Source organism: Pelophylax lessonae (assembly GCF_965119305.1).
Source record: "Pelophylax lessonae genome assembly, chromosome: 1".
Classification (NCBI taxonomy): domain Eukaryota; kingdom Metazoa; phylum Chordata; class Amphibia; order Anura; family Ranidae; genus Pelophylax; species Pelophylax lessonae.
Window position 1 is genome coordinate 37358607 of NC_138768.1, and position 24147 is coordinate 37382753.

General features: G+C 43.7%; 1 protein-coding gene across 14 annotated transcripts in view; it reads right to left on the minus strand.

The window, feature by feature from the left end:
- The window catches only part of CELF4 (CUGBP Elav-like family member 4), a 1612756-nt gene that overhangs the window by 248623 nt on the left and 1339986 nt on the right, over positions 1–24147 (minus strand). For 10 of the 14 annotated variants that reach the window (XM_082261568.1, XM_082261569.1, XM_082261559.1 and 7 more), the window contains 2 exons: positions 23828–23956; positions 9641–9720 (listed from right to left, as the gene is read on the minus strand). In XM_082261568.1, the coding sequence (XP_082117694.1) occupies positions 9641–9720; positions 23828–23956 (209 nt within the window). The remainder of the gene's footprint in view (positions 1–9640; positions 9721–23827; positions 23957–24147) is intronic. The other 4 variants (XM_082261567.1, XM_082261563.1, XM_082261564.1 and 1 more) reach the window with 1 other exon arrangement.

Here is a 24147-nt window from a genome sequence, read left to right on the forward strand (position 1 = left end):
ATGTATGGTAAGCGTTAATGCAACCAAAGTGACTTCAACAGGACTCCATGGAGGTCCTCCCAGCACCTCCACCTAAGTATTTAACAATGGAAGTCTACGGCTCGCTCGGTAGCCATGAGTCTTTGTGCAGCAAATTAAATCAGAGTGCTGCAGGGACCCCGCGTTGTCATAAAAAGGTGGATGAAAAAGCTCTCATTAAAGAAAGCTTTGTATTAGAGACTAGGAGGAAACATATGTTGTGTAAAGAAGATAGCACAGAGCAGTCATAATCTTGACAGCCTCAGAGATATAGGAGCTTGCTGTGGAGACAAGCAAACCGGAGACCTGACAGGAATACTGATGTCCTAAAATGATATTACCTAGAGGTAAGCTCCGAAGTTTCCAATAAAGGAAAAAAACTTGGTACCCAGCACCGCGGCGGACGTCGGCGCATTGGTCAGCCAAGGAGTTAAAATAAAGAAGCATCTTTGGAGAGATAGATCTGATAAGATGTTCCGACATGCACAAATGTTTACTGAAGCGGCGCGGTCCCTCTAGCCGTCCTGCACCTTGGAAAGAATGCCTGAATGCCAGTTGCCATGACAACACACCACGCCACCAGAAGTATATCTAGAAACAGCGGGGATTAGCCGCACAGGAAGCAGTGAGGTGCCAAGCAAACCACATACTCGCTTTATTAAAATAATATAGCACAACATCACACAAAAAAAACAACCCTCTTCCAGCGAGGGAGATGTTATTTTTCATGCCAAATACACAACCGAAGGAACCAACTATGCCGGCTAGAGTTGGGTGGATTTCGGATAATACGTTCCCTTGTTTGGGAAGCTTAAAAAAAATTGTGGATATGTGGAAGATGAGAAAGGATTTAGGTGGAATATACAATGAAACCAGTTGCTTCTTACAGTTCTAGTGAGGTCTTTCTATAAGAAGGGTATGTGCCGTATACATGGGACTCAAAGAGCTGAGGGTTAAAGAGTCATGTATGGGTCTCTTGTTGGTTGGAAAACTGTTAACAAACTCTTCAGATGAATTTCATGGTGTTCATACCTACTATAGATTCTCAGGGAAAAATGGGGAATAGCTTACATAGTTACATAGTTACATAGTTACATAGTAGGTGAGGTTGAATAAAGACAATAGTCCATCCAGTTCAACCTGTGTAGATGTGTGTGGCCATAATCATCTCACATAGCCCTGAATGTTCTGATCCTTGAGATGTACGTCTAAGAGTCTTTTGAAAGCCACCATACTTCCCGCAGAAACCACCTCTTGTGGTAGAGAATTCCACAATCTTGTAGCTCTAACAGTAAAGAACCCCCAACGTTGCCTGAGGTTAAAACGCTTCTCCTCTAATCACATTGTTTGCCCTCGAGTCCTCATGCACTTCCTACGAATGAATAGCTTTTTTTCTATGCCGAGATCACCATTGAGATATTTATAAATTGCTATCATGTCCCCTCTCAGTCGTCTCTTCTCCAGGGAGAATAAATCGAGCGATTGCAGACGCTCTTCATAATTAAGGTCCTCCAATCCCCTAATCAGTTTAGTTGCCCTTCTCTGGACTCTCTCCAGCTGCAACACATCCCTCCTGAGGACTGGCGACCAGAACTGGACAGAATACTCCAGATGTGGTCGGACCAGAGTTTTATAAAGTGGAAGGATTATAGTCTTATCTCTGGAATACATCCCTTTCTTTATGCATGCTAATATTCTGCTGGCTTTGGCAGCTGCCGCTTGACATTGCATGCTGTTGCTTAGTCTATCCTCTACCAAGACTCCCCGATCTTTCTCCATTTTTGATTCCCCCAAAGGTTCCCCCCCTAAAGAGTATTCGGCTTTTATGTTCTTAGTCCCCAAGTGCAAAACCTTACACTTCTCCATATTAAACTTCATTTGCCATGTCGTTGCCCACTCCGTTATTTTGTCTAGGTCCTTCTGTAGGATATCTGCTTCATGCTGTGCAGTTATTGCCCTGCCCAATTTTGTGTCATCTGCAAAAACTGATATCGAACTACTGACCCCGTCCTCAATGCTGTTTATGAATAAATTGAACAAGGTTGGTCCCAGGACTGAGCCCTGGGGCACCCCGCTTACTACCTCAGATCAGTCTGAGTATGCGCTGTTCGTTACCACCCTTTGGACACGCCATTTTAGCCAATTCCGTATCCAAGAGCAAACCCTGCGGTTTGTATGAAGAAGTCCAATGTCTTTATGGTGTGTCTTTGGTTATCTTATATAAGCAGCTCTACTTTGGAACAGCCATGAATGAAGTGTGTTCAATATTTTTTTATTGTTGTATCTGACTCTATGGGACTTTTCTCTGGGCAACAGGTCTGATACCATTGAGATCCTTTTCCCATAAGCTTTTTCTACCAAGTTTTATTTATTAATTTTACAAAATTGGCCTCCAAATCTTCCCCATGTACTCAACACCACCCCATAACACTTTGGACACAAATACTAAGGCCAATTTAGACAAGAGGCAATTAAGCTGCCAGCATGAAGAGTCATGTATGGGCCTCTTGTTGGTTGGAAAGCTGTTCACAAACTCCTCAGATGTATTTCATGGTGTTCATACCCACTATAGATTCTCAGGAAAAATGGGGAATAGCTTAGTATGTCCAATGTCTTCATGGTGTGTCTTTGGGCATCTTATTGAATCTTATCTACTTTGGAACAGCCATGAATGAAGTGTGTTTGATATATTTTTATAGTTGTATCTGACTCTATGGGACTTTTCTCTGGGCAACAGGTCTGATACTATTGAGATAATTTTCCCATAAGTTTTTCTTGCCAAGTTTTATTTATTTATTTTACAAAATTGCCCTCCAAGTCTTCTCCATGTACTCAACCCCACCCCATAACACTTTGGAAACAAATACTAAGGCCAATTTAGACAAGAGGCATTTAAGCTACCAGCATGAATTCTAATAGGCTTTTTTTCCACATATGCACTTATGCAAAAGGTATGGAATAAGGCGAGGCAGGTGCAGGATGTTACTGGTTTTACTAGATTCAGCCCAATATCGGGAAATGGACACTACCCTGAGTTGAGGTCTTCACAGTATGGGGTCAAATAGAAGCAGTATGGCATTACTCACCTGTCCCACATCTTTGACAACAGTAAACGGTGTTCCTTTCCTATTTTGCAAGCTAAGGTTCGTCTCCCACAATCCATGCACTTCTACTACCTTCAACATGTTGGGCACAGCCCAGAGTTAAAATTTGGGAACCTTCACCCGCTTTTATATTCAATTACATGTCAGAGGTGGATGTCTAAAAGGGGTTTATATCCGGGGTGCTATTATATGTTGTTGATTATCTTTTTAAAGGACTTCCCTTTGAAAGCGGAGGGCAGATGTGGGGGCATGTGAGGAGGAGCAGTGGGAGGAGGCCTTGCAAGCAGTGCAAATCTGTTTCCTCAACCTTACACAGCAGCTTTTGCAGCTCTACATCCTCCTTTGGGTCCACCTTACACCTGCAAGGTTATTTAGAATGGTGATGAGCGAGGTCCCTATGTATACCAGATATTCTAGAGACCATGGTGATTTAATTCACCTCCTTTGGAGATGCCCTAAAATGCATCTTTACTGGAGGTAACTAAAGTCCTTGATACCCTTAACAGGGTATTCCAGGTTAATATTCATGCTGATCCCAAACCTTGACTTTGGGTGTCTTGGACGATCTTCTAAACAAGTGATAGCCAGAACCTTCTTTCAGGCCCGTAAATAGACATTGGAAATTGGCTGATCCACCCTCATGGAAGGATTGGATTGCCAAATGGGTGACACACTATTCCTTGAAAAATACATCTTTCAACACCAGGGTTATCCCCGGTTGATTTAATCTTGGATAGTTCTTCTTCAGTGAAATATCTCTGACCTTGTGTACTTCGGTTCTGTTATATTGAATTGAGTTTCCATTAGAGATCCAGGATACATTGTTGGAGAAATAGTTCTATCAATATGACAGTGTTGGAATATGGAATTGCCTTATGGTCATGTATGTTGTGATTTCTCTGGAACATGTAAATGTTGTTTCATGTTTTTGTTCTTAATAAAAACTTATTTGAGATAAAAAAAAACTACCAGCATGTCTTTAGAGTGTGGGAGGAAACCAAAGTATAAGAGTGGTAAAGGAAAGCCACTCAGGTGAGGCTAAGTAGACCGGTGCTGGTCAGATCCGCCATCCAGAACTAGCACAAATGGAGAAAGTTGGACCGCACTCGGAAAAATATGAAATCAAAGATGTCTTTTATTCCTCATAAACTAATCCATACAGACAGTGCATTGAGAGACATGCCAGGTTGACGCGTTTCACGGTATAGATAATCGCTTACTCATAACCACACTTAAGGCATAAATGTTAACTGCTGTGCTGCCCAGTAAATGTAGTGTAGCATGGCATCTCTCTGTGTCAGTAGAAGACCTATGTACTAAAAATCTAGTTGGGAGGATAACATGGATATATATATATATATATATAATATATAGACTGTAACCTTTCCTCATCTACAGTCCAGTCACAAGAATTGTCCTTCAAGTATCTACTGGTTCAGGGTATTTACAACAGATGAATGTACAGTACAGAGCAGTAACAGCATAACAAAGAGCAACCCTATACAGACTACTTACAGCTCCATGGGAAGTAGCACAATATGAAGCTGTACCAGCATAATGGAAAGCAGAACAATAGAGACCAGATACAGCACCATGGGCAGCAGCAAAATGCAGGCCAGTCACAGCACAATGGACAAAGGCACACAGCCAACCAATTACAGCACCAAAGATCAGCACAGAACAGACCAGTTACCAGACAATGGAAAACAGCACAGTGCAGGACAGCTGCAGCACAAGAGAAAGTAGTACAATGCAGGCCAGTTACAGATTTATGGAGAGCAGCACAATGCAGGCCAATTACAGCCCCATGGAGAACAACATAGAACCAACCAATTACGGCACCATAGATAGCAGCACAGAACAGACCAACTACAGCACCGAAAACAGCAGCACAGTGAAGGCCAATTACAGAAACACAGACAACAGCAAAGTGCAGGCCAGTTACAGAAACATGGATGGCACCGTGCAAGTGTGTAACCGAAACATGGACAGCAATGCAACACAGACCAGTTACAGCACCATGGACAGCAATGCAACACAGACCAGTTACAGCAACGTAGACCAGTTACAGCACCATGGACAGCAGCACAGTATAGGTCAGTTACAGCACCGTAGACAGCAATGCAACACAGACCAGTTACAGCAACGCAGACCAGTTACAGCACCATGGACAGCAATACAACAAAGACCAGTTACAGCAACACAGACCAGTTACAGCACCATAGACAGCAATGCAACACAGATCAGTTACAGCAACACAGACCAGTTACAGCACCATGGACAGCAATGCAACACAGACCAGTTACAGTACTGTGGACAACAATGCAACACAGACCAGTTACAGCAACACAGACCAGTTACAGCACCATGGATATCTACAAAGTGCAGAGCAGCTATAGCAGTGGTCGGCAACCTTTTGGACCTCAGGGACCAGTAAATTCACAATTTGCCACGGAGCACTAATGTGGCCTTACACACACAATGCTCTGGATTTCTGCCCCCCGGATCACGCTGCTGCCTTATAAACAAAATGCTTGGGCTCTCTGCCTACCCCACCCATTCTGCATCGTACTGCTGCCTTACACAGACTCATCTTTGGATCTTACTTCCGTGCTCACTCCCCCAGTCTGTGATCAATGCTGCCCCTGGAAGTTCCCTCCTTCTTCACCTCCCACTCTCTGCACTACTCCCAGGAACCTCCCTCTGAGTTCACAGGAGCCAGAATTACAGAAGAGGCATTGGGTATCAATGCGAGCTGGCAGTATTAACTGTCAGTGCGCATTGAGAACAACACTGGAAACAACATTGGGTGTTATACATCCTCCACAATGTTGATTTGCAGCAGAACTCCTGGGGACCACCAACATTTTCTCGTGGACCATGGACCACTGGTTGGCAACCACTGAGCACCATGGACAGCATCACCTTATAGGTCAGTTACAGCACCATGGATATCTACAGAGTGCAGACCAGCTACAGCACAATGGATAGCTACAGTATATAACACAAAGCAGTTACAGCACCATAGACAGCAGTATTTTGTAGGCTAGATAGATCACCATTAACAGCAGCACAGCAAGGACCAGATACATTCCCTTGGACAGCAGCACAGTCAGACTAGATATTGCATCATGGACAGTAGCACAGTGCAGGTTAGATACATTACCATGGACAGCAGCACAGTGCAGGTTAGATACAGGGCTCAAAATTGTCATGAGCTTCTAGCCAGGCCTTAAGAGTTACTCGCCACTTGTTGCCCCACCCAAACCCTACCCTGCTCCTCCCCTAAACACGCCCTCATAAAATATCTCATAAAATTACACTGTTAAATGTTTTATTCAGAATTAAGTTACAAATGCCCCCTTACAATGAAGAGCGCCCACAGCGTGCCCCCTTTCATTGCAGAGCACCCACAGCGTGCCCCCTTTCATTGCAGAGCGCCCACAGCATGCCCCCTTTCAATGTAGAGTGCCCACAGCGTGCAGAGAGACCAGCGTGCACTTACCTGATGCAGCGGGCGGCTTCTTATCAATCCTACGCGTCCTCCGTGTTTCCCGAGTCCTCCTCCTCCTCCTTGGCCAATTGCAATTGTTCGCCTTTCGGCCAATCAGAAAATGGTCTTGCACCTGCCTCCTGATTGGCCAGTAGGAGGATCAGGAGGAGGATCCCTGTGACAATAGCGAATATTCATTCGCTATTGTCACACAATGGGTGGGCTCAGGGCGCACTGCTCTGCGCCCCGGGTCCACCCTTTTCTGAAGAAGAATGTAATTGCAGGCTGCGCTGTGAACGGCAGCAGGGGCAGGCACAGGCACTACTAGTACATTCCCAATACACGGGACTACAGCACAGCCCTAACTCGCCATCCTCATAATTCCGCTCGCAAAATGCGAGCAGGCGAGTGGAATTTTTGAGGGCTGAGTTACATTATCACAGACAGCAGTACAGTGCAGGCTAGATACATTATCGTAGACAGCAGCACAGTACAAGCTGGTTACAGCCCCATGGGCATCTAAAGTACAGACCAGTTATAGCATCATGAACAGCAATGCAACCCAGGCCAGTTACAGTACCTGGGACAATTGGTAAACCAAATTCAAGTTCATTGACAGCAATATAGGTCTGCTACAGCACCATGGACAGCAGCACAATGCAGACCAGTTACAGCACCATGGACAGCAGCACAATGCAGACCAGTTACAGCACCATGGACAGCATCACACTGCAAAGAAATAATAGGATCATGGACAAAGAAAAGTGATATAATTATGGACAGCAGCAAAGTATATTATTGCCTAAATGGTGTGCTACTATTACACCTCTAGTATGTCCTGCATACCTTGCCAGTCTAGTTTTAGAGATCCGTCACCGCCATGAGACTGCTCTCCATAAAATAGCTCTGGAACCCATAACAGCAGACATCCACAGTTTGTAGTGTAAATTTCCTCACCCATGTACAGTACAAAGCAGCTACACCATCGTACGACACAACAGAAAGCCGTAAAACATTCCTTACAGCCTCAAAGTACAGAAATACTAAAAACACTATGAAGAACAATATACAAAATGCTAAAGTGGTCATAAAAAAGGAGAAAAAAATAAATAAAAACTTTACTAAAGAAAAACAAGTTTTGATGAAAATTAGGGGAAAAAAAAGTCTTGGAGAAAATGAGTTCTTTCTAATCAACTCTGATAAAATTATTTCTTGAAGCCAACAATTTAGCCTCACTAATCCGCCTCATTCTAACATAGCTCAGCCAATTAGATATCACAGATAGATAATATTGTGCCTCTGTGTTTCTCTAAGCAGCAAATCACAACTGCTATTTGTCATTGAGGTCACTATGGATGAGGCCATGATGGGAAAATGTTATTTGCAGAGGTTCCGTTGTAATATTTTGACTGAACGGATGATCATTTTTTTTTTTTGTATGTACATGGAACATAGGGCGCTTCTGTTAACAACAAAAACCAGATCCCATCTTATAGTCATAAACAGGCTTGTCGATGGTCTCCAAGCCCATAGACATCCACAGTAAGTTTGATTAGTTACAACTGTAATATATATATATATACTATTGGATAGCCTTATCATCTTGAACTTCGGGTACCACATGATTCACTGAGCTCATGCTCAGGCTCCCCCTTTTATTAGTGTTTATATGTGACCATCTGTTGATTAATATTCCTATTTATTATCCTTTTGAGATTTTTCCTATTAATTTAGATTTACATGCATATATTGTACGGAGGAGTAGAGGTGTCCTCTTTTGTTGTAAAAATATATGTATATAAATATATTATATATATATATATATATATATATATATATATATATATATTATATATATATATATATATATATATATATATATATATATATATATATATATATATACATATACATATACATATACATATAAATATATATATATACATACATATACATATATATATATATATATATACTGTATATTATAAAATATTCAACATCCCCTTATCTTGAGCTCATGCTCAGGCTCCCCCTTTTATTAGTGTTTATATGTGACCATGTGTTGATTAATATTTCTATATATTATCCTTTTTAGGTTTTTCCTATTAATTTAGATTTACATGCGTAAATTACACATTGTAGAGGTGTCCTCTATATACTGTAAATATATGCATATATACATACATATATATTTTACAAAAAATATTCACCATCCCCCTATCTTTTCCCCTGGTTTTATAACATTTAGTATAATAATTGTGTGTATATGTCATAATGATGAACTGTTACATCAGAATTACTGTAATCTTATATGATCAGTGCTTGGATTATTATGACTTGGGCTGATTTTTAGTACAACTATTAAGTTATATATTCTATAGATGTATACATATATTCTCATTTTATCCACTTTTATGTGTTTTTTTATGTGTTTGTTAAGTTATTATTAATATTACAATGTATCCATAATGATCTATACATAATCATTTGTTTTTAATTAATTGCCATCTAATAATTTTTATTGGGATGCACGTATTTATCCTTGGACCCATAGCATATTATTGCCCCCGTGTCTCTCCCTCCATCTGCTGCTTAATATTATCATTTCATCACCCCCCCCCCCCCCCAGCCCCTCTCTCTATTTAACTCTAGGCACCTTTCACTTTGTATCGGTCTGACATGCACACGTAACGAAATGCGTTACCACCCCCTGATGTTACTAAATCCCGTGCGGTCCACAAGTGAGGCCTGCGTTCCACCACGGCCTCGGACAACAAGACCTCCCTGTTTAGCCTCTCCTCAAAGGGTCAGGGCTGTTTTAGCAAAAGGGGGCCATACTCAATATTAGGTGGGCGGTCATAATGTTATGGCTGATCGGTGTTTATATACTGTATACATTACATATACAGTATTATACCAACCAGCCAAGAAGAATGTTAGCACAACACAGACTGAACACTGGTGAGTCAGTCAAACGCACCGCCACAACCCAACCCAACCCAACCCAACCCAGTTCATTACTCACCGGCATCGTCTGACTCCCATGTAGGGCGTTAATGGCTGCCTGTGCTTCCGCATGCGATGAGTATTTGACAAACGCACACCCTGAAAATGAAAGAAAAATACAAGACCTGGTTACTATTCCATCACTTCCAAACTCAACAATAATTGTACAAAGTCACATACCTATGTTACTTTACTACTCGTGGCATTCATTGCTATTTCAGAGTTGCATTAAAAATAACTTTCTCAGTCACTGCCGCATTTACTATAATGATCATACATGCATGGTGAAGTAAAAATAACATTATATTAATATCATTATAAAATGATATTATTTATATGTTATATTTGTATATTTATTTATTTTTTTTATAACATCTAATGTATTTGTAAATATACATATATAAATAAACAAAAATGTGTATATATATATATATATATGAATTTTAATGGCATCCCAGTCTTAGTCCATAGGGAATGTCTGACCATTCTTCCAGAAGCACATTTGTGAGGTCAGGCACTGATGTTGGACAAGAAGTCCTGGCCCAAAAGTGTTCTATCGGGTTGAGGTCAGGACTATGTGCAGGCCAGTCAAGTTCCTCCACCCCAAACTCATCCAGGCAGGTTTCCCAAAAGTATTGGGACGCCTGCCTTTACACACACATGAGCTTTAATGGCATCCCAGTCTTAGTCCATAGGGTTCGATATTGAGCTGGCCCACCCTTTGCAGCTATAACAGTTTCAACTCTTCTGGGAAGGCTGTCCGCAAGGTTTAGGAGTGTGTCTATGAGAAAGTTTGACCATTCTTCCAGAAGCACATTTGTGAGGTCAAACACTGATGTGGACGAGAAGGCCTGTCTCACAGTCTCCGCTATAATTCATCCCAAATGTGTTCTATCAGGTTGAGGTCAGGACTCTGTGCAGGTCAGTCAAGTTCATCCACCCCAAACTCGCTCATCCATGTCTTTATGGACCTTGCTTTGTGCACTGGTGCGCAGTCAGGTTAGGACAGGAAGGGTCCAACGCTAAACTGATCCCAGAAACTAGGGAGCATACAATTGTCCAAAATGTCCTGACGCCTTAAGAGTTCCCTTCACTGGAACTAAGGGGCCAAACCCAACCCCTGAAAAACAACCCCACACCATAATCCCCCCATCCACCATATGATTTGGACCAGTGCACAAAGCAAGGTCCATAAAGACATGGATGAGCGAGTTTGGGGTGGATACCATGCCCGCAGCCCCTGCATCTCCTGTACCATGCCCGCAGTCTCTGACATCTCTTGTATCATGCCTGCAGCCTCTGACATCTCCTGTACCATGCCCACAGCCTCTGACATCTCCTGTACTATGCCCACAGCCTCTACATCTCCTGTACCATGTCCACAGACCCTGCATCTCCTGTACCATGTCCACAGACCCTGCATCTCCTGTACCATGCCCGCAGCCTCTGACATCTCCTGTTTCATGTCAGCAGCCTCTGCATCTCCTGTACCATGTCCGCAGCCTCTTACATCTCCTGTACCATGTCCGCAGTCTCTGCATCTCCTGAACCATGTCTACAGCCTCAGCATCTCCTGTACCATGCCCAAAGTCTCTGACATCTCCTGTACCATGCCCACAGCCTCTGCATCTCCTGTACAATGTTCGCAGCCCACCATAATCCCCCCATCCACCATATGATTTGGACCAGTGCACAAAGCAAGGTCCATAAAGACATGGATGAGCGAGTTTGGGGTGGATACCATGCCCGCAGCCCCTGCATCTCCTGTACCATGCCCGCAGTCTCTGACATCTCTTGTATCATGCCTGCAGCCTCTGACATCTCCTGTACCATGCCCACAGCCTCTGACATCTCCTGTACTATGCCCACAGCCTCTACATCTCCTGTACCATGTCCACAGACCCTGCATCTCCTGTAAATGCCCGCAGCCTTTGCATCTCCTGTACTATGCCCGCAGCCCCTGCATCTCATGTACAATGCCCGAAGCCTTTGAATCTCCTGTACTATGCCCGCAGCCTCTGCATCTCCTGTACCATGCCCACAGCCCCTGCATCTCCTGTGTCATGCCTGCAGCCCCTGCATCTCCTGTACCATGCCCACAGCCTCTGCATCTCCTGTATCATGCCTGCAGCCTCTGACATCTCCTGTACCATGCCCACAGCCTCTGCATCTCCTGTACCATGTCCGCAGCCTCTGCATCTCATGTACAATGCCCACAGCCCCTGCACCTCCTGTACCATGCCCGCAGACCCTGCATCTATTGTACCATGTCCACAGCCTCTGGCATGTCCTCCTGTACCATGTCTGCAGCCTCTGCATCTCCTGTACCTGGCCTGCAGCCCCTGCATCTCCTGTACCATGCCCACACCCCCTGCATATCCTGTACCATACCCGCAGCCCCTGCATCTCCTGCACCATGCCAACAGCCCCTGCATCTCCTGTGCCATCTCTGCAGCCACTGCATCTCCTGTCGCATGCCCCCATCCCTGCATCTCCTGTACCATGCCTGCAGCCTCTGCATCTCCTGTACCATGTCCGCAGCCTCTGACATCTTCTCCTGTACCATGCCCGCACAACCTCTGACATCTCCTATACCATGTCCACACTTTTAACCAGAATTTTCTCTTATATATATAAAGCTTTCATATCTGTCTTATCTATATATAATACACTCTTCAAATGTGCTTTAAAATGCATAAAATGCATAAAATCCTTTTATGAGCAAGAAAATAATGACTAAAAATTATGCTGTTGGGCTGGTGTAATAATGCTATGGGGCTGGTATGAAATTATTTCCAGGGCTGAATTTTATTCCCAGTCCGGCCCTGCCCGTAGACATATAGCTCTGCACTTGGTTAGGCTTACACTTCCTGCTGTTTGGAGATCTCTAGCTCAGAACAGGGTTGTGTCATTTTGTGTCCATTGGGGGCGCAGGGGCGCCACCCCCCCATCCATGCGTCCGGCCCTCTAATCTACATGCAGGGCACCAGACGCATGGATTCCAATGGGTTTTTTTTTTTAAGCACGTGATTAGAGCCAGAGGCTCTAATAGGCTTCAAAAAAGGGTGGGCTCGGGGTGCACCCAGTTGTATGATAATAGCGAATGAATATTCGCTATTATCACACTGATTTTCCTCCCAGGCAATCAGGAAGCGGTCGTGAGACTCCTTTCCTGATTGGCTGAAAAGAGAAGCAATTTTACTGGCCATTGGCCAGGAAGAGGGAGGAGACGTACAGCCGGAGGAGACTCACAGCCGCTCGGGGAAGGAGCAGGTAAGGATGCTGGCTGTCCAGCTGGGCAGCCCGCTGTCCATCCTGGGAGGGGGTGGTAGATTTGATTGCTGGCTGGCCCGCTGGGGGGGCGTTGGTTTTGCCGCCCCCCCCAATTTTCATTCACCAGCCGCCACTGGTCAGACCTCTGCAGTGAGATCCAGGTAGGAAATGAGGCAGGCTCTATCTGATTTGCTGCAGCTTCTAATGCACATTGTGAGCAGTGCTGGGACCAGCACTTCTAGAGCCCAGGGCGAAAATGCCAAGCTGCACGCCCCCAAGATGTAGGAGAATTATGTGTCAGCAAAAATCCCCCCCATAAAAACACTAAGTACTAATCTGCATGCCTACCCCTAAGCATAAATCCACTCCCTTCCCTATAGAAATCCACCCCCATGCTGAAATTCCCCCTCCCAGCACAAATCTTTGCCTCCCCCATCCCCCAAATGCCTCCCCAAATAAAAAATCAATCCTCCTAGCATAAATCCTCTAACCCTAAAATGTTTACTCCTAGTACACATCTTCATCCCCCCATCCTCCCTCCCAACTCAAATTCCCCTAAGCCTCCGTTCACACTAGGTCGCTCCGAACTGTGAAGTCGCGTGCAGCGCGACGTCGGCGCGTTTCGCACTGACTTCATAAAATTAATGTCTATGCAAGTCGTCTCCAGGTCGTCCCGAAGTAGTACAGGACCCTTTTTCTAAGTCGGAGTGACTTGTGTCGCTCCTATTAGAACGGCTCCTGTACTACACTATGGGAGTGTGACGGACCGCGACTTGTCAGGCTGACAAGTCGCCTGACAAGTGGGATCAATGTGAATGCGGTCTAAATCACCACTCTTAATACTCCTCCTTCCAATAATTACCACCTGCTGCTCCCCATATCCCTCTTTAAACACAAATCACCCCCCCCCCTCATCTCACACCTCACTTGACACCACAGTGCCCAGGGCAGCCGCCCTTCCTGCCCAACCCTTGCCCCGGCCCTGACTGTGAGAAGCTCACAGTGTGCAGTGCAATCAGAATAAGCCATTTCCGTCCAGCAGAGGAGCCGGTACAGGTCAGCTTTAAAAAAAAAAAAAAGTTGAAAAAAAATAAAAGAAAAAAAGTTGCCATCTCTTTCTCCACCTATATCTCACCTCTTCCTGATTATCTGAAGATCCCGCTAGCTGCAGCCAAAACTGTTAATAATCTTTACGCACTCGTCTCCCCTCTCTTCGGCGCCTCATTTGCATGCAGTGATTTAGAGAACACGATATGGATATAGCAATTAAAACGTATCGATCGGCAGCCACCGTGACCTTTCTAAGAATCAGTAAATATCTGTCGTGGAAACTACAGTCCGAGTAATTAAAATGATTAAGAAGAAGCCTGGAAATGTTTGTTTAGAGGAAGCACCAGTCAGCGGGATGAGGCCTCGCCGGGAGATCGATAACCTACGCCAGGAAGTGCACCCCATTAAACAGCCACATATCATTACTGTACGAGCCGCCGATCCACCAGATAAATGTCAAAAAAATCTCCGTCACCTATACATACATGACCACAAAATGATCATAATAAGGCTTCCCTGACAATATGTACAAAAATAAAAATGTCTAACCTGACCCATGTAATTAAATAGCAGGTTAGCCTGAATCTTTAGCAGGGCTACTGCAAAATACAGGGGGCTCTTTAGCAAAATGCAGACCTAACCTCCAGAAAGTGACTCCTAACTCACCTTCTTCCTGCGCATTTTAATTAAAGTGCTTGAAAACCCTTACATATATCCATACGAATGCAGGGGAGTGAAGAATCGGGAAAATACCACATTGTGGCCACTAGGTGGAGCTGTAGATATAGTTAAAATTGTTGTAAACTATTATATATACCCATTGAAGTGCAGCCGTCCTCTCTCCTCTACATCTGTACAAAGTCCAGAATATGCACAGCATTTCTGAACTCCAGAAGGAAGGGGGTGGGGATCTGAAGTCATACACTGCACAGCATAAAGCAGGGAGCTGAGTGTAATCTGAGACCTGAGTGAAGGGAATGGACACTCCCTTTTTTTACACAGCCTCATAGGGAAACATGCACAGTTGAGGCTGTCAATCACCTTCTGTGTGCTGCAGGTGGGGCAGAGCCATCTCCCGGGATTGCTTGGTGTTGGCACATAGACTGTCAGAAGTGACTCATGCAGATAGTAGAGGCAGTGCCATCTTAAGAGCATTAAAGGGCCCCGGCCAATGCAGTGCACTGGGGCCCCGCCTACACAATCTCCCATGAGAATAAAAATGCAAATGATCAATAAGGCGATATTTATTGGTACAGCAGTGCCAGGCTAATGACAGCTTCCAAGATCGGCGGCTGGGTCCGGTGCATACACACACAGAGGGGTGTCAGACTCGACTGTCCTGTGTGTGCCTGTTCCCGTGGAGGCGGACAGGCATTCCTGCGGTTGTGGGCTCCCCCTCCACGGCTCAAGTGGCCTGACAGCAGTGCAGGGCCGACAGGCACTTGCCACCTGCTAAGTTCGGCGGGGGGATGCACAAGGGAATCGGGACTAATGCTTGGCTGGGTCGCTGGGCAGGTGGGGCCCCCCCAGGCAAGTGGGGCCCCCGGGCAACTGCCCAGCGTGCCCATTCGGTAAGATGGCCCTGAGTAGAGGGATGAGACAGCAGAGAGGAATCACACTAGGAGCTTTGGATTGAGCTAAATATAAACTATGCTTTGTTCATTTTTAATTTCAGAGGTTTACAACCACTTTAACCACTGGTGATGAGTTAACATTTCAATGAAATACATGAGAATCGGCAAAATGCATTGGTAATTGTCTTTTTGCTTGCTGCGTTTTCTATTGAAATCAATAGAAATGCATCAAGCGCATCTGAACCTATGTGCTAAGACATGCGCCAATGAGTGTCATGATGCACATAAATGCAGCTAATCAATGTACATTATTATGCAGGTTGAAGTTCAATACAGAGAGATCTATTTATAAAACGTCTCAGCACACGTACAACCATCACAAATGATTCCCACAATGTGTCTAATATGTGTGTGATTGTCAGCTCCATCTAATGGCTACAATGCAGTATTTTCCGAAAACACCACAATCAGAAAAATGCCACTTTATGGCCACTAGATGGAGCTAACGATCAAAAGCAATACGCATTGGGGGACTATTCACAACAGCTGAGTGAATGTTGAAGTATTCCCACAGCCATTTTTTTTTAAAAAAAGCCCCCAAATTAAAAATACATGGCGACACATACATTTTAATACATTTACATTGATTTCAATGGAAAACACATCAGAGGACAAATGCCTAGGCAAGAATCCAGCTTCAAAAGTCAATGGAGAAGAAGAAATTAAGTTGGTTTCTGGAGCTTTTAAGGGGAGTAATGGGATATAAACAAAACATTGCTAGGAGATTGAGTTTGTTTTTTCTTATGTATATATATATATATATATTCTATATGTATTCTATATACTCTCTATGTGTATATATATATATATATATATATATATATATATAATATAATATAATATTATCAAAAGTATTGGGACGCCTGCCTTTACACGCACATGAATTTTAATGGCATCCCAGTCTTAGTCTGTAGGGTTCAATATTGAGTTGGCCCACCCTTTGCAGCTATAACAGCTTCAACTCTTCTGGGAAGGCTGTCCACAAGGTTTAGAAGTGTGACTATGGGAACCGCATTGTGAGGTCAGGCACTGTGATGTTGGAGGAGAAGACCTGGCTTGCAGTCTCCACGTTAATCCATCCCAAAGGTGTTCTATCAGGTTGAGGTCAGGACTCTGTGCAGGCCAGTCAAGTTCCTCCACCCCAAACTTGCTCATGTATTTATGGACCTTGCTTTGTGCAGTTGTCATTTGGTGGAGGGGGGGTTATGGTGTGGGGTGGTTTTTTAGACGTTGGGCTTGGCCCCTTAGTTCCAGTGATGGGAAATCTTAAGGTATCAGCATACCAAGACATTAGTGGTGGAGTAGTGGTTAATGATTCTTACTCTATATGGTCCCTCGCACAGGTGTCAAACTGGTGGCCCTCCAGCTGTTGCAGAACTACAAGTCCCATGAGGCATTGCAAGGCTGACAGTTACAAGCATGACTCCCACAGGCAGAGGTATGATGGGATTTGTAGTTCTGCAAAAGCTGGAGGGCCACCAGTTTGACACCCTTGAGTGGTGTACCCCAAGGTTCAGTGTTGGGACCCTTACTGGGGTCTGGGATTAAAAGTACCATTTCTATCTTTGCAGATGACACCAAGCTTTGCAGTGGAATAACTTCCTTACAGGATGTCTCCAACTTACAAGCCGACTTCAACACACTGTTTAATTGGGCAACTATGTGGCAAATGAGGTTTAATGTTGATAAATGTAAAGTTATGCACCTGGGGGGGGGATATGCATGCATCATACATACTACGGGGAGTAGAACTGGGGGAATCCATAGTGGAGAAGGATCTGGGTGTTCTGGTAGATTATAAGCTTAATAATAGCATGCAATGCCAAGCTGCTGTTTCCAAAGCAAGCAAAGTCCTTTCTTGTATTAACAGAGGCATGGACTCCAGAGAGAGAGAGATATAATTTTGCCCCTGTACAAATCATTAGTAAAACCTCATCTGGAATATGCAGTTCAGTTTTGGGCACCAGTTCTTAAAAAGGATAGCAGGGAACTGGAGAAAGTGCAGAGAAGGGCAACCAAACTGATAAGAGGCATGGAGGAGCTCAGCTATGAGAAAATATTAGAGGAACTGAATTTATTCTCTCTTGAGAAGAGGAGATTAGGGGGGATATGATCAACATAGGGGTCCATATAGTTAACCTGGTGTTGAGTTATTTACTTTAAGGTCATCACAGAAGACAAGAGGGCACTCTTTAGAGGAAAAGAGATTTCATCTCCAAATTACGGAAAGGTTTCTTCACTGTAAGAGCTGTGAAAATGTGGAATAGACTCCCTCCAGAGGTGGTTCTGGCCAGCTCAGTAGATTGCGTTAAAAAAAGGCCTGGATTCTTTCCTGGGTGTACATAATATAAGTGGGTACTAATATTTATAGGTAAAGTTGATCCAGGGAATATCCAATTGGCTCTCGGGGGATCAGGAAGGAATTTTTTTCCCCTGCTGTAGCAAATTGGATCATGCTTTGCTGTGGTTTTTCGCCTTCCTCTGGATCAACTGTGGGTAAAGGATTGTGTATATGGGATTTTATGTTTTATTTTATTTTTTATTGGTTGAACCAGATGGACTTGTGTCTCTTTTCAACCTAACTAACTATGTAAGACCTTTGGTATAAATTAGAGCGGAGTTGAGGCTGTTATAGCTGCAAAGGGTGGGCCAACTCAAGATTGAACCCTACGGACTAAGACTGGGATGCCCTAATGCCTGGTTCACACCTATGCGGGTTGCAGTTGATGCATATTCCAGGTGCATTTTACGTTTTTCCATACACATTTTTGTTTAATAAAAGTCTATGAAACCAAAAGCACAAATTGCTGCTCCCTGGCCCTTCCCATACAATGCAGATGTCAACGTGACCCATAGGAAATCATGTTAAATGGACTGTAGTGTGTTTCTGCAAAACTGAAAAGGCACTAAAAAATGAATCATCAGTAGCCCAGGAGCCAGTGGTGGCCGGTGCGTTGGGGGCTATCCATGTGTCCGGCCCCCTAATCTACATGCGGGGTGCTGGACGCATGGACTTCAATGGGTTTTTTCTTAATCATCTGATTAGAGCCAGAGGCTCTAATAGGCTTCAGCAAAGGGTGGACCCGGGGCGCAGAGCAGTGCGCCCGAGCCCACCCATTGTGTGACAATAGCGAATTAAAATTCGCTATTGTCACACGGATCCTCCTCCTGGGAGTTTTACTGAGCCTCTGACTGCCTTGGAGTGGATGCCTGGTATCTCTAAAGGTGTGAAGAGGGACAGCACAAAGTTATGCCACAGTGCTGAAAAGGTACATCTCATGGAGGAAACACAGTGTGGGATACAGGATCCTGAGGAGGTTGGGGCAGATGGTGGTTCGGAGATGAGGTTTCTCTTATGTCAGTGCAGAGAAGACCCCCTCCATAAAGCAAGTGGCAAGTGATCTGGGCCTCCAAGTGGCATGGTCCTTAGATGTTCGGCAGACTGTCTAAGAGGACCGTCTACAGGAAAACAGATTTTGTCTCCAAATACGGAAAGGTTTCTTCACTGTAAGAGCAGTGAAAATGTGGAATAGACTCCCTCCAGAGGTGGTTATGGCTAGCACACTAGATTGCTTTAAAAAGGGTCTGGATTCTTTCCTAGGGGTACATAATATAAATGGGTACTAAAATTTATTTTAAGTAAAGTTGATCCAGGGAATATCCGATTGCCTCTCAGGGGATCAGGAAGGAATTTTTTTCCCCTGCTGTAGCAAATTGGATCATGCTTTGCTGGGGTTTTTTGCGCCTTCCTCTGGATCAACTGTGGGTATAGGATTGTGTATATGGGATTGTATGGTTGGTTTTTTTTTTTTTTTTTCTTTTTTTGGTTGAACCAGATGGACTTGTGTCTTTTTTCAACCTGACTAACTATGTAACTATGTAACTATGTGTGTCTGAGCCCTATTCTCAGTGGTGGGACAAGGTCACCCAGTGCCCAGGGCAAAAATGTCAAACTGACCAGCCTTGTAACAGAAGAAAGCACCCCATCCCTACCGTAAGCCATTGGGCCCAGGGCAGCCATCTCTCCAGCCCACCCCTTGTCCAGGCAGTGCCTATCCTGTAACCACCTGGAATACATCAGGCCTGTTCCAAGGAGTGTCCACAGCTCTCAGTTGGTCCCTGCTATGGTGATCAGAAGTATGGTGAGTAACAGGGTTACTAACCTTCCATATGTACTCATCAGCTGCAGTAACGGAGTTCGATGTGGGCTGTGGGTGGCTGGTATGTGTCGGCCAGGTTCTGAAGCAGGCCAACTAGTGGAGTAAGCAATTAGCCCTGCTTTCCGACTGTCTCTTCATCATGCATCATCAAGTCCATATAGGATTATGGACCAAGCTTTGGCCTTGATGAGAAAATGCTGAGGGGACTGGTCTAGCAGTAGGGAGAAGTGGGGAATCGGGTAAGTTGATCTTCTTTTCTGTTTCCCTTAGACCTAAACAAGCAATTAACCCTTACAATGCTGATGAAGCCCCACCGCAAGGGATAATAGTTTGTTGCCTAGAGCTGGGCTTTAATGGTGGACCCCCACCTGTTACTGACAGCCAGTGGTTCTAGCGCTAGCGCCAAGAAAGTCCACTTAATTTGGAAAGTCCACTTTGAAACACAAGTCAATATTTAATTCCAAAATGGAGTGGAGTTTCCTTTAATTCGGAAAGCCCACTTTGAAACAAAAGTCAACATTTAACCACTTTACGACCGCTCACATTGCTGCTACTGCGGCAATGTGGCTCGTTATCGTCCAGCGACGTAGACCTACGTCGCTGGACTCCTCCCCTTGTGGGCGGCGCGCACGCGCCGCCGGAGGCTCGCTCCCGCTGTATTCAGTTACAGCGGGAGTCGGGCCAGGGGAGGAGCGGCGGTGATCACCGCCGCTCCTCCCCGATCGTCGGGATCGAGTGTGGAGATCCGCCCGCTTGTGTAAACAAAGTGGGCGGATCTCCTAAGTGACAGGCAGGGACAGATTACAGGATTCAGCATAGCTGAATCTGCGATCTGTCCCTGTGTCACATAGTCACCTCCCCCCACACACGTCAGTAAGCACCAGGCAGACATTAACCCCTTGATCACCAATAAAAATTAACTCCTTCCCTGCCAGTGTCATTTTTACAGTAACAGTGCATATTTATAGCACTGATTACTGTAGTAATGTCACTGGTACCCCCAAAAGTGTCAAAAATTGCAGTCAAGGGTCCAATCTGTCCGCCGCAATGTCGCAGTCCCTCAAAAAAAATCGCAGATCGCCGCCATTACTAGTTAAAAAAAAAACAATAAAAATGACATAAATTTCCCGTAGTTAGTAGCTGCGATAACTTTTGCGCAAACCAATCAAAATACGCTTATTGCAATTTTTTTTTACCAAAAATATGTAGCAGAAAACAAATTGGCAAAAAAAGTTAAAAAATTTAGATTTTTACATTTTTTTGGGGAAATTTCATATAAAAAAATGTGAAAAATGTTGCTATTTTTTCAAAATTGTGGCTCTTTCTTTTGTATATAGCGCAAAAAGTAAAAATCGCACAGGTGATCAAATACCACCAAAAGAAAGCTCTATTTGTGGGGAAAAAAAGGACATACATTTAATTTGGGTACAGCATCGCACAACCGCGCAATTGTCAGTTAAAGTAACACAGTGCCGAATCACAAAATATGGCCTGGTCAGCAAGGGGGTAAAATCTTCTGGTCTTAAAGCGATTAAAAATACGCTCATTGAGAATTTTTTTGTCAAAGACATGTAGCTCAATACATTTTGGCCTAAATATATGGCAAAAATTGAATATATTGGATATTTTTTAACTGTCATAGTAGAAAAATATTGTTATTTTTTCAAAATTGTCGCATTTTTTTATTAATATCGCAAAAAATGAAAAGCGCAGAGGTGATCAAATACCACCAAAAGAAAGCTCTGCTTGTAGGAAAAAAAGGACGTAAATTTTGTTTGGGTACAGCGTTGCATGACCGCGCAATTGTCAGTTAAAGTCGCACAGTGCCGAATCGCAAAATATGGCCTGGTCAGGAAGGGGGTAAAATATTCCGGTCTTAAAGGGGTTAAAAATACGCTTATTGAGAATTTTTTTGTCAAAGACATGTAGCTCAATACATTTTGGCCTAAATATATGGCAAAAATTGAATATATTGGATATTTTTTAACTGTCAAAGTAGAAAAATATTGTTATTTTTTCAAAATTGTCGCATTTTTTTATTAATATCGCAAAAAATCAAAAGTGCAGAGGTGATCAAATACCACCAAAAGAAATCCCTGCTTGTGGGAAAAAAAGGACGTAAATTTTGTTTGGGTACAGCGTTGCATGACCGCGCAATTGTCAGTTAAAGTCGCACAGTGCCGAATCGCAAAAAGTGGCCTGGACGTACAGCAGGAAAATCCTCTGGTGGTAAAGTGGTTAATTCCGGCCAATTTTACCTTATTAAAAATACCCCATTACCACTATGTAGAAAACAACGCTAGACTGGAAACTCTTTGTCATCTATCTTGCCCAGTGCCCACCCAGGCATTCCGGCAAACAAAAGCCAGCTGGTCTTGTTGTGTCTCCTTTTCCCTCGTAATCTGCCATTTCCTGCAGCTCGCAAGCGATTAATTGTTGTATAAATAAAAGTTTTTGTAGTCAAAGCCGACTCCAGCGGAGGAGAAGTTTATGGACAGAGGACCTGTCAAGACCCATACGTAGATCAGTAGATAAACTCTCATTAAATGTGATTTATCCTGGGGAGGTTTGTCGGATTACAGAATTTGTATTGTGCTGGAAGATGGAATATTGTTGATGTGACAGTCCCAGGAAGTCTACAGAAATGATTCATTCGATTAAAGTGAAAAGGGAGCCAGAGACATTTGTCTGTGCCTTCTTACTGTAAGTCTTGATCTAATCCTTCTAGTCAACGCTCACTAACATATGGCCGATGTATTACGTTTAAAGGCAAACCGCGGTGTGTTTTCAGTAAGCGGACATTGTTTGATTTACAATCAGAACATTTGTGTGACAGTAACTTTTAGTGAGACTTTTACATTTTTACAACATTGCACTCTTGCTGTTCCGTATTATGATAATTTTATGTCATAGAGTTTAGAATTGGCCCTCTAGTGGTCGTCTGTAGTTGGGGTTTTATGAACTCAAGCTGAACTCCAGGCAAACAGCTAAATACAAAGATGAAATACATATAAGGGAAAAGTTTATCAGCCAACAGATCTGTGTTTCTGTCCATCCTGTCCTGAGATTTACTTAGCTCTTCTACACAGTGCGACCCTATCTGGCAGAGTGGGAGACCTGAGTTTTCTCTGCTGCAGTCAAGTAACACTTACAGGTCTTGTCCTTCCCCCATCCTGTTACTGGATGGCAATAATTATCTTTAATTCAGAGATTTCCCCTTCAGTACTTTTTTTAACCACTAGATGTCCTCAGTCTTATAGATGGGTCATCCTGGACGTGCCCCCACAAGTGACTGAACAGTGAAAGGAAAAGCAGCAGACTAATGAGCTTATCTCTCTCTTTCCCCCTGTTAGCATGTTCCTTGTTAGCATATGAGCACTGTACCATGACCTGATTGGATCTTAGTGCTGCTTGTTTCTCTCCCAGTCTGAGCTCTGCTGCACAGAAACTCACACCAAGGTAAATTCCGGTACTTAAACGTCTTGCATTTAAAAATACATTTAATGATGTATTACCAAATATAGAGCTGTATAAATTTGTGTCTTACATATCTGCTTAAAGTTCAGCCCCAAATAATAATCTCCATCTGCTGGTGAAATCCGGTAATGCAGCTTACTGATGCCACCCACAAAACACATACTGTATGTGTGGCAGCAAAGGGGGGAGATTTATGCACCCACATGCCGCACATAAGCGACAATGAGTGGACAAGGTTTCTGTGCACGGTTCCAGCACATAATACAGATCTCAGTCCCTACTAACACCCGATAGCTGGTGAGACCGACTCCTGATCATGTGACCACCTTGACAGCCAATCACATGATCACTGATACTTTTCATTGGGCATGCAGACCAGGACTGGTCAAGAAGGGGAAGCCAATGGAATTATGTGAATTGTGGAGCCTCTTGTATTGCTACAAGGAGCTGTCCCTGCCACGAGTAGGATTTCCATTTAATGTTGGCCATTGTATCAATATATGACTATACAGCCAACCTACCTGATGCTGTGACCTTGCACTCACTAATTAAAAAATATACAAATAAAAAGTATTTTTGTAATTGCCATGCGATGCTGAGTATCTAGCATACCTTTGCTGTTTCCATCTGGTCCTCGAAGGATTGTACACTCCTCAATATTCCCAAAAGCTTCAAATAGCCGACGGACATCGTCTTCTGACTGTTGTTTGTTCAACATACCCACGAAAAGTTTTCTGTCTTCTGGAACAAAATTAAGAGTTGCTTACCATATTATGGTAACCCTAATATCAAGACATTCCCAAAACAGCAGTAATATGAATTTTATTGCTGTAGAAATATCATGATGTGCATGCTGACAGTTTTTTTTTAGTCACTAAATATAAAAAAATATCCAAAGAGACATATCCAAGAGGCCATGGGACTTTAAAAAA